Here is an 11,465-nt window from a genome sequence, read left to right as displayed (position 1 = left end):
GGTATGTATCTCATGAAATTAGACCCGATTTGATAGGATATGCAGGAATTATAATTGCATGAACCGGACCTACCTTGCAAATTTAAAGCCGCTCGAACAAGAAGAGACTTAAACCAACCTAATTGCAATTCAAGATGTCAGTTAGACTGGATGCTCCAAATTTTATTGATATAACTAAATTCCATTCCTTTAATTTAACAAATCTTGGTTCAATGTTGTTGCTTGTTCGTCACGATTAGAAACCATGTAATTAATAAGGAGGAAGGATATAATGGATGGGATGACAAATTTAGGAATTTGTAGATGGATGGATGTTCGTTATTAATTAAGGAGGATTAAAATCACTTTTCCTGACTCCTTACTCAAGTCGTGGAATTAATGGCATTAAGAAAGGCTTTGAATATTTGATTTCTTTGAATCTGAGCTCTTCATATAACCGGTGGGGAATGGATTGATCGATCCTTCTTGCTCCATTCACAATATCATTCATGACTACGAAAATCTTCTTTAACAAAATCTTAATACCATAACATGCCATGCTGCTTGAATGGTAGATAATTTTCTTATATATATTCATCTCATGCAATAGTTTGATAGATGAAATTTTTTCTCTCACAAGATTCTGTATTTGTTCTTTTGCCTATTATAACTTGTTACAAGTTAAAACAGGAGTAGCTGACTTGACAGAATTGGCTATAAGTTTATTTTATAAAAATCGTTATTAAAATATATATTTTTTATATGTAGGGAGGTTGTGAGGGGCCTAAAAGTATACATGGTAATATAAAGCTCCAAAGGATTTCTGAAAGTCATCCACAAGAATAAAAGTAATTAAACCCAACTGAAAACAAGTTAGCTTTTTGGATTTGAAATCAAACCTAGGTTGGTTTCAAGTGAATACACTCAGTGTCTAACTTATCTGCAAGTCACGGAGTCTTTAGCAATCTTAATTTTCACATGTTTCCTATATTCACATCATTTGGGTATTGGGGTATGACTACTGCTTTACCAGTTTCAAGATCTCTTACTGTTTCATGGATGCTCCCAATCCTTGGTTTTAAAGGTGAACTTTGATGCTTTAATACCACATCATATGGCTGCCACAGGTTTTATCAGCAAGGATTACCATGGTTGCTTAATCTATGCAACAGATGAATTTATAGCCTGTGCTAAACTCATTGCAGCCTAGCAAGGACTGTATGTGGCCACACATAAACATAATACTTACCAAGTAATTGGTTGGAGGGGAATTTTACTGTAGCTATCTTATGGACTCTTTCTTTTCTACACCCAAGTTTCCTTTTAACCTATTGCTCCGGAATATTTGGCACTAGCGGCATGACTCTCTTCTTACTTTTAAAGCTCCTTATGTCTTTAGAGAAGCCAATATGGCCGCCGATTAGCTGGCAGCTCAAGCAATATTTCCACAGTAGCTTTCTTTTCAAAGTGCAGCAGTTCTTCCTATAGGTTTCCATCCTATTTTGCTGGCAGACGCACTCTCTGTATAGTTCTTGAGATACTAGTTTTTCTTTTTGGTCCATGGGCCCTTGTACACCCTTCCCGTCCCCCCACATCCCTCTCCCCCCACCCCCCACGCAAAACCACCACCCAAATAAATAAAAAAAAAAAGAATAAAAAGGAAGTCCACATGATATATTACCATTACTAATCCTCCATATTGTAAAAAATCTCATCATTTTATTGTTGTTATCCATTATTTCTCAAATGAAGATTGATAAATCTGCATAAAGTTTACTAACTGATTTCAAAAAGGAGTCAAATTGAAAACTAGATCGAAAAAACAGTGTGATATTATCTTAACTTTTACACCTTTCATCCCAAAGTCACACCTTTCGTTTTGCTCCAACCATCACCTCCATGCTTCCTTACCTTCATATATAGCGAACAACGTAAGTGCAACATAAAAACAACCACACATCCATAGATCATCTACAACAGATAGCAAAAGAATGCCTTAACCTTATTCTATCACTCATCAATCTTCTTCTCACTTGCACCACACGCTATCATCACATGGCGGAACTCCTTTGAAACCGTTGCAACGGCCGTTATTACGAACCAATGATTTTAAAACCGACCCGGTTCAGCTGCATCTTCCCGGTCCGGCCAATTAACCGCCCCAGAGATTTATTAGGGAAGCAGCTTCTCTTGGACGGACTCGCTGATCCCTCCTTCCCGCTTCTCTCTCTCTCTCTCTCTCTCTCTCGATTTCGTCCACCGGGCTCTCTCCATTTCCCTCTCTTTAAGCCCTTCTCGGCTTCCATTTCGATTCCTTTTTCACTCATTTCTATCAATCGCAGCGACCTTTTGGCTTCAATCTCTCAATGGGCGCAGAGAAATCGATTCTGTTTTGGAGTTGGATGGCTTCTGATATCTGGTTCTGGTGATATCGTCCTTGTCTTCGTTGGATTTCTTTTTGGGTTAACAGATATACAAATTGGATCTTGGGGCACGAACGGCTCGCAGTCTTGGAATTCTGATCTTTCTTTTTCTCTGTTATTTTGAGATCTCCTCGTGGAGATGCCAGTTGGGTTGTTCTGATTCAATTCTTGTTATCAAGATTGGATTTTGAGGCGCTGAGCTTTGATTCCTGCATCGATATTCTCTCACATTAGTTCTGGAGAAATTTTTCGAAGAAAGATGGATTCTTTATAGGATTTGCAATAGCTCGAAGGGAAGAGGATTGAAAGATAATTTAGAGCATTGCTGCTGGTGATCGCAGGATGGGAGGGTGAAGCTAAAGATCAAGAAATTGGAGAATAGCAGTGGTCGGCAGGTCACCTACTCGAAACGGAGGGCTGGAATATTGAAAAAGGCTAAGGAGCTATCCATATTGTGTGACATAGATCTCGTCCTTCTCATGTTCTCACCCACTGGAAAGCCGACATTATGCGTTGGAGACCGGAGGTACTTGTTAATCCTTCACTTTTATTTCAACTATTTTGGATTTTTCGAATGCAATTATCTAATAATGAATCTGCCGTAGAATTGAAATGAATTAGAGCACTTTATTTAGGCTGTAGGACCATAAGCAATTTCTAAGAGATCCTAAAGATTGGTTGTTTAATTGTTCCTTGTAGCTTTTTTTGGAGAATGGATTAGTAAGAACCATTTCATTTGTCAAATTGAGAACCATTAGCACATTAAGAAAAACTATTCAACAAAAAGTATAACTTACTAGCTCAATCAACTTTTTGTGCCAATAATTCATCTTAGTTAGATTATTGCTGTTTTGTATTATATCAGACGGTTACTGTTTATTAATTACCAGCTGCGGCACCTCTTTCTACTAATTCTTAGTTTGAAGTTAGATAATTGCCACAATTTTCTTTCCACTTCATCATTTATCCTTTGCTTTATGACAGCACCATTGAGGAGGTTGTTGCAAAGTTTGCCCAACTAACTCCACAAGAAAGAGCAAAAAGGTACAATAGAATTCCTTTGACCTGTGTACTCTTTTCCTTGCATTCAGACTAACTGTTTATAACCTTTCTGATGAATGCTTCTACATGATTTGGACAGGAAATTGGAGAGCCTTGAAGTAAGTCCACCATCATTCAGCTATTATCTGAACAAAAGTTTACACTTTTTTCATTCGGGGGAACACAGTTTCATACTTCAGTATAACGTCAAGCAACCTTAGATCAATATTATGCATTTTTGAAAATTTTATTCTTTTTTTCTTGTTGAGAATATAGGCACTGAAGAAGACATTCAAGAAACTGGACCATGATGTTAATATTCAAGATTTCATGGGTTCAAGGTAACAATAATGTTAAATTAATTTGGATAGCAGAACTCAAGTTCCAAAATTTTAATATTCTTCCTTTGTTTTTATTGCAGCAGCCAAACAGTTGAGGTGCTTATCACAAACATCACATTTACAAATTCAACATTCTATTCTATGAGCATCACTATTTCTCTCTTTGAATATTTGGTTCTGATTGAATCCCTTGAACAGCACTTGACGAACCACCTAAGTTCATTGCAAGCTCAACTATCAGATGTACAAAAGAGGCTGAGGTACTATTTTTGAACTTTGACCTGCAGCTTTCTTTTCTTGGATATCAAGAAAATGCCAAATGATTAGAGAAGCATGCTTCTAAGTATTTAACAACAGAGGGAGACAGCTTATGAGATGAACGACCATGTTATAAGATTGGATGATAGATCAAAGCATAATCATGCAATTTCAACAAACACTTTAGCAACACTGAAAAGAGGAAGGAAAAGAAGAAAGTAAAGAGAGATGTTACAAAGAAAGGGGAAGAGAGGGAATACAGTGTCCTGTTGCCTTTCAATCCTAGGGCTATCTCTTTGTATTCGTTGATTGTGGCATGAGAGCAAAGCATAGACAGATGATTGAAGTGCACCCAGCATTAGTTTTGGGAAATGAAACAAATCCATATTGGCAAGCATTTTCCCTTTAAATAAAAAAGGAAAAAACATTAACCTTCACATTCATTGCATTATGCTTGAAGATGCACATAATAAAATTTTTTGTATCCTTGTAGTAATGTAGCCATTTATGGCACTGCAACAAGTGAATCTCTGAATTGCTCTAATTTCCAGTACTTATTAATGCATTCGTGACTTTTGTTATATTTAACATTCAGCTGTTCTTTTTCAGTTATTGGACCGATCCTGATAAGATTAATAACGTAGACCATATTGGGGCTATGGAACAATCTCTCCAGGAATCTCTCAGCCGCATTCAGGTGCATAAGGTATGTTTTCCTAGGCATCCTGGACATTTGCATTTTGTCCACTAAATGGTCTATTTATTAACATTTATTGCATTTGTTGCATATTTTGGTGACTTGTATGCATCATGATTCTAAATGACATACAGCACCATAGCTTAGATGCACAGATTTACACAGGGGAACTTAGACCTAATTAACCTGAAGCAGCTGTTCCATAGGAGCTAGCTTAGTTGCCTTTTGTTTCTGCATTGAAGTAAGGCCACTTGGAAACCTTGGTTCTAAAACCTCTAATCCATCTAGAGATTTTTCATTCACCTCTTGCGATGACATCCTATTCTTCTCATGTGAATCAGAGGGATACATAATTCAGGTGATTTCTATAGGTTATTTTCATGCATAACTGCCTATGTTTGTAGTGCTAGATAATTCATCATGGAGATTCCATAGGGCTTTTTATTTGTAATCGTAAATATGATATATGTTTAGTAAGTGATATATGCACATCTTTTTGTAGGTACCATTTCTATTTATATTATGTATGTGTGTGTGTGTGTAATACATCCAAGATGGAAAGAGAAGAGCCCTTGCCCATGCATCAAGTAATACCAAAGATAAAACACTTTAAGATGCCATTTAAATTATTAGTTTGCGATGATCTGATGTATGGACAAGCAGTACTTCTTTGTTTGTTGGCATTTTAGGTCTTGTAGATCATATCTGTTAAATTTATATTTTGCTGTCCATCTTTGAATTTTGCAACATTGTCCAATCTTTCACCTTCTGTATTATAAGTCAATCCTGATTTACATGTTGCATCATGGATTCAGGTCATTGTGATTTTTAGTTGCTAATAAAATCCCCTGTGGTTGTTTTTTCATTAATTCACTTTAAACTTAGCAAAGATAAGTTATGCTTCATTACATACGCATATTCTTTTCACTAATGGGGTGGATACTAGTTATTGCAGTTGAAGGTCTAATTTAGTGTTTTTCCCCTAATATATAAAAGTTGGCATCACAAATTTAAATACCAATCTGTGCCAATGATCCTAGCCATAGCATACTACTATGCCGCTTGGTATAGTACCGATCAAACACATGATATGCACCACCATTTTTTTGTTCTGCCAGCACTAGTGGGCTTACAATTTGTTGGTGCAGTACCATATTGGGAACTAGTACTTTGTCCCTTGGTTGGCATGCTTAGCCAACTCATTTTGCTAATTGTTTTTCATGATTATACTAATTACAAAACATCCTATATTGTAGAGTGGGATGGTAGATGATAATTTTAGCGCTGTTTTGTCATTACATGCTAGCCTCGGGACTAAGTTATCATGCATGGGCTTGGTCGAGTGGGAATTAGTGGGTTCGGAGCCACCTGGTCTCAAGGTTCATGGTATTGGTACCGTACCAATGCTCATGCTATATGGTATGCCTGCTACCACATGGTGTACTTCCTGTACCAGTACAAGGTCAGGAGACCCTTTTCTCACTCCTAGCCATGGTACCACTCGAAATCAGGAGGAACCGGTTAATTCCACTTGGTACAAGTTGGTTCCAGTCCTTTGTCGTACTAGACCTTGGTATCATGCAAGTGCAATGTAGTACACCCAGTATGGGGCGGCATGGCGAACCATGCCCAGCTTTGCCTGCATGCTTTTACTAGTTCCTTGAGTTTATACTTAGTTACAGAAAAGTTTGCACTATCTGCATTGATCTACTTTGCTCCAATGACGGTGTTTCGTTGATATTAGCAATTTTATTAATACCTACATGATAATATTGCATAACTAGCTAATACCTCCCAATGTATAGAATGAGAGATCTAAGCACACTTTAGCTGAAAGATACGTATTTCTAGCGAACTTGGTGACCACCTTTTCATCCCCGAAAGGGATGTGCAGCTTTGAGGCTGCACATCTTGTGGACCAAAAAGGTCATGCGGGAGCCTTTTTAACTTAACCAAGAGCTAAACTTTTAAGATACATGGCTGATTTTCTCAAGCTTTATGCAAGTACTTTCTGCCCCTAATATACAAAAACAATAATACAGATATATGAATCAGGACTTTGATAGAAATTTAATAGTATAGACAAGACACTGATTAGGAGAAGAAAATATTAAACTATACAAAATACCACAGTTTGTAATAACTTTTTTTTAAAAAAATCTTTTCCTCGTTTTAAGAGTTGATCCTCTGTTCTTGGTAATGACAGGAAAACCTTGGAAAACAACTTATGTCTCTAGATTGCAGTGGCCAGGTAAAAGCACTTCTTGGTGGAATATATGTCTGCTTCCAGTCATTTGCTGCCTTAAATTAGAAAAGGATTCCATGTTTCTTTATCAATAACAGCTATCTAATGATATCATGCTGATTTTTTAGTTTCAAGATGACATCCATCTACCCTTGGGATTAGGCAGTGAGCATGGTCCATCGCCTGTAGCATGGCTTCATAACAACGATGGCCAACAAATGATGCTTCCGGAAGACCCTCATTTACTACCTCAGAGGTCAGCAGGCAATTTACTGCCTCATAGGTGAACGAGACCAATTTTTTTAAATTCCTCTGACGCATAAACTATTTTATTTCCTATTTTCCTAGTCAACATAGGGTCTCCTGATTGTTTCACTTTTATCATAAACAGAAATTACAAGTCTTTTTGTATTTTAAATTTGATCTTAAAGCTTTATGAATGAAAATGTAGCAACTCAACCCATTCTGGCTCATACCAGATTGCGGACCAAAGTTTTGGTCAGGTCAATCTCTTGTTATTGACTTCTTTGACTTTGGCATGTCAACCTGTTCCTTTAGTCAAAACATGGATGGATCCTTTTGTAAAAGGTTCCAGGCATATATTACGTTACGTAAACCTGCTATATGGTAATATTAGTGATTTCCCAATTTGCAATACTAACTTTAAACTAGGAGGCTCATTGGGCTTGTTTTTTCATAATTGTTTTTGAAAATGAATATATGCACCAAAATTACCTGCAAACTCTTCAATAATCTTTTCAACACATGACCATTCACTTTTTTAAATTGGATGAAATGGTTTGTCCGGTATATTTGCTGATGTGATGGATGTGGTTGTTTTGTCTTGTAGAGATATCGGATGCTCCACAGACACATCTATTCAAAGTTATTCTGGTTACTTCAACACAGGTAAGCAAGCAGAGGCCAATGACCAATTACAAGAGGATTCTTTGCATGAGTTTAGCCAAAACGCATGCTTGAGGTTGCAGCTAGGAGGCCAGTACCCTTACCAGTCCTATTGTCAGAATTTAATTGGCGAGAATGCATTCAAGCCTGATACAGAGAATAGCTTACCGGAAAGCACTATAGATTACCAAGTTGACCACTTTGAGCCACCTAGACCTGGATACGATGCAAGCTTTCAGAATTGGGCTTCGACATCTGGGACATGTGATGTTGCTATATATGATGACCAGTCGTACTCCCGAGTAAGTTCAAGATTTGCTTTTATTCATTCTTAATAAGATTAGAACATTTCTGCTAGGTTTAGTAACAAGCAGCAGTGATAACTATACTGAAAGACAATAAAAGGTGGGAAGTAGGATACTTTAATATCTCAAGAAGAGTATTGCATGATTTAGGAAAACCTTACAAGCCATGTCGTGCATTTTAAAGTATCATGTGAGAAATAATATCAAGTTTTGCATAAATAATTAGAAATCCATTTCATAGAACATGTCAAAAAGTTTGCTGCTGCTATATCTTCAAGACTTCAAAATACTGGAGGCAATAAATGATTACCATATTTTCTAATTATCATTTTTGCCATTTTCATGATTTTGTATGTTTTGGCAATTCAAATTTTTTGATGTTATGGTTCCTACCGATGCTTATTTAGTTTCTTATGTAATTTAAACCTGCATTTACTCTGAACATATGGAATTACGAGGATTCTAAACATATTTGCTCTGAAACTTTGAATGAAAACTAAAATAGAAATTGGCATCATAATTTGAGATTAAAGATTATGTTACCAATTTCTGTTTACTTCAGTTTTGGCAACAACATTTCAATGCGATCTAATCATAAACTTTACGATTTTGTAACAGACACAAAATGGGTTTCCTTAAACCTTTTTATTGATACGATCAGCCTCTGCTTTTCACTGCTGGTGGTTAAGAACTCGCCTGAGCTACAATATTTTTCAGTCGTGTTGAAGCCCTATAACTGTTTGTTGCAGCAACCAAACTGAGACCACACAAATCATGTTGTTTATCAGTACCCCTAGCTGGCTTCTCAGGTCGTTTGGTGGCCTTCATCCCATAGAACATGCACCACAGAAGCTACGAACTCGCATGAATCTTCAGCAGCCATTGACATGGTTTCCTTATTACAGTACTCAGGCCATGTGCAATGTAAAGATGTGATGTATATTCTTACCTTCACACAAAATAGTTGTAGCTACGAAACATGTCATACAGAAAAATCGTTGTAGATATAATGGTTAATGAGCCCCACCTCTGCCATTATGTTCAGGTCAGCTGTAACAAAATCACCTTGTAAATTTTATTTGAACAATGAGCAATGCCCCACCTATCTCTCCAACAACGGTCAGTGGATGAACCGTGCATGAAGCGTGTTATCCTATGTGCATTGTCCCACCTCTATCTCCAACTGTGGCTATGGTCATTGGCTTTCTGGGTCTGGCTTTGTTCTATTATAGTCAGGAAGAGGACCAACCAGAGAGAGAGAGAGAGAGAGAGATCGGGTAGCAAATCCATGCAAATGCTACCTTTGTTGCCGAAAACCAAGCCACAGTTTCAGTCAGGAAGTCATTGTTCCAATGAAAAGTACAGCTTTTAGATTCCTGGACATACAAACTAATATGTTCCTAGATAACATTTGATCATTTTCGTACCCCGCAATCTTCAACATAGGTTGAGCTAACAAAGAGTACAACATCGTTAATGCCCTTAATGACAAACCAAGAGCCTCCTTCCCAAAATCAATCAACCTAAAGGGAGTGAATAGCAAATTTGATTCCCTCACAAGCAGCGGTAGTGTCAGCCACCGGGTCAAATTGCGTAGCAAAGATGAAAAAGCCTCAAGCTGCTCCGCCTTTATTGATCTTTAACCAACCAAGTTGTGGGGGACCCCAAGAGATGGAGGTTGTAAAAGGTGTAGGAGGAGAGTCACTGCTTACCTGGAAATGAAAGAGAGTGGTGAATTCATAGACATTGGTATATTTATGCACTTGGCAAATTATTTCCTGTACCATGTACACCATGCCAATCACCTATCTCGTTCCTATAGGCTCTATTCACCATGCGCTTGCACTCAAAAATGTGAAAAATTGCATGCTGTCCGGCAAAGCTAAAGAGTATAGGCAGCGGGAACATTCGCTTATGCTGGGCCCGCTATGGTTGGAGCCTCCTTTGGATGTTGCATAACTTAATCTCAGTTATATGCATCTACCGACCAAGATAAACGTAGGCCTATCAACAATCCGAACTCTTTCTGTATGGACGATGAAACAGAGTATTCTGAATATCCTCAATATGAGGGTGACCAAGTATTTTATTCCTGCCAAAACAGGATGACAACGTCAACATGAACCAGGGATCCAAGGCATCCGGCATCTTAGTTGTATCAACCTGAAGATACAACCGGAACAGTCAAGAAAACTATGACATTATTATTATTTTTCTCGTTCTTGTTATTGGGTATTCTATTGTATCCTAATTCCTGACCATGTTAACTCAAGAACGTTAACCATGAGAGAAGCAAGCCAGTATGGGTCTTTATTTTGAGATTTAAGTCCAAACAATCCTTTAAGGCCTGTTCAGATGTCTGGGCTCAGAATCCTATAGGATTCATAGATGGGACCATTATTACTAGAAAAGTCTATCCGGACTGAACTTATGTCATCAAATATGTAGGAATCTTTGACGTAAGCCAGTCTGGATCTTACAGGGAGGGGGAAAAAAAAAAAAAAGTCTATTTAGATCCTTTTTCTCCTTACAAGATTTGAACCAATCTATTCTCAAAGTTTCTAGCTATTTATGGATATAAATCTAATATAGATTAATTTTTTCTAGTGATACTAGTTCAATCTATAAACCCTAAGAAATTTTGAAATCAAATATCCCAACGTTAGTCATTTAAATCCGTCCATGCATCCGAGGAATGCACCGCGAGAAAAAAAAAATATTCATTGCAATGATTAATCATGTCAAATTTATAACATATCAATGAAAATTTTTGTATGTCATCTATTACCATATATTTCATCAATTTTCATAGATTATACCCTACATTATCGGATAAAATTTTTATAGTCAACCCGATCATGAAAAAAAATATGATCGGACCGCCATCATCTATCACGTATCCCCCACCCATTAATATATATATATATATATATATATATATATATATCTTCTTTTCTGCGCCCAACCACCCTCCTTGGTGGCTCTGCCCCAACGTCTGCACCCCAACCCTTTGGCCCCGCCCCATCGATGCCTGCACCCCAGCCCCCCGACCCTGTCCTGTCGGTGCTTGCACCCTAGCCCCTCGTCCTCGCTCCGTCCTCCTCCTCGACGCCTGCACCCCGACCCTCGACCGCTAGTACTCGATCTCCCGATGTCCGTGCCGCACCCGCCATGGTCTCCCGCCTCGACGTCTTCGCACCCAAACCCCCCTTCGGCGGCTCCGCCCTGACACCTGCACCCCGGCCCCCGAACATCCGTGCCACCCCTGCT

General features: G+C 38.1%; 1 protein-coding gene across 3 annotated transcripts; it reads left to right on the top strand.

Annotated features, from left to right (window-relative positions):
- The first annotated feature begins 2,194 nt into the window (after positions 1–2,194).
- On the top strand, positions 2,195–9,309 carry LOC105039899 (agamous-like MADS-box protein AGL30). Of its 3 annotated transcripts, none has more exons than XM_019848281.3 (11): positions 2,195–2,928; positions 3,387–3,446; positions 3,544–3,562; positions 3,720–3,784; positions 3,865–3,880; positions 3,983–4,044; positions 4,652–4,748; positions 6,946–6,990; positions 7,113–7,240; positions 7,835–8,192; positions 8,814–9,309. In XM_019848281.3, exons 1-11 carry the CDS (start codon positions 2,882–2,884, stop codon positions 8,832–8,834), a joined length of 918 nt encoding a protein of 305 aa, XP_019703840.2. In that variant the 5' UTR covers positions 2,195–2,881; the 3' UTR covers positions 8,835–9,309. The 3 variants fall into 3 exon arrangements, with proteins under 3 accessions (XP_019703840.2, XP_073106665.1, XP_029118788.2); XM_073250564.1 differs by having other exon boundaries at positions 7,113–7,267; positions 8,945–9,309; XM_029262955.2 differs by having other exon boundaries at positions 7,113–7,267.
- Positions 9,310–11,465: the final 2,156 nt, after the last annotated feature.

This window comes from Elaeis guineensis, chromosome 1 (assembly GCF_000442705.2).
Source record: "Elaeis guineensis isolate ETL-2024a chromosome 1, EG11, whole genome shotgun sequence".
NCBI classification, from domain to species: domain Eukaryota; kingdom Viridiplantae; phylum Streptophyta; class Magnoliopsida; order Arecales; family Arecaceae; genus Elaeis; species Elaeis guineensis.
The sequence above is the reverse complement of the archived record's forward strand: the minus strand, read 5'-3'. Positions and strand labels throughout refer to the sequence as shown.

Excerpts from the sequence above, each read along its gene's own strand:
- LOC105039899 (XM_029262955.2), top strand. The coding sequence starts at position 2,882 with ATGTTCTCACCCACTGGAAAGCCGACATTATGCGTTGGAGACCGGAG. Across the intron at positions 4,749-6,945 it reads GCCGCATTCAGGTGCATAAG|GAAAACCTTGGAAAACAACT; the intron begins GTATGTTTTCCT and ends TGGTAATGACAG. Across the intron at positions 8,193-8,813 it reads ATGACCAGTCGTACTCCCGA|ACACAAAATGGGTTTCCTTA; the intron begins GTAAGTTCAAGA and ends ATTTTGTAACAG.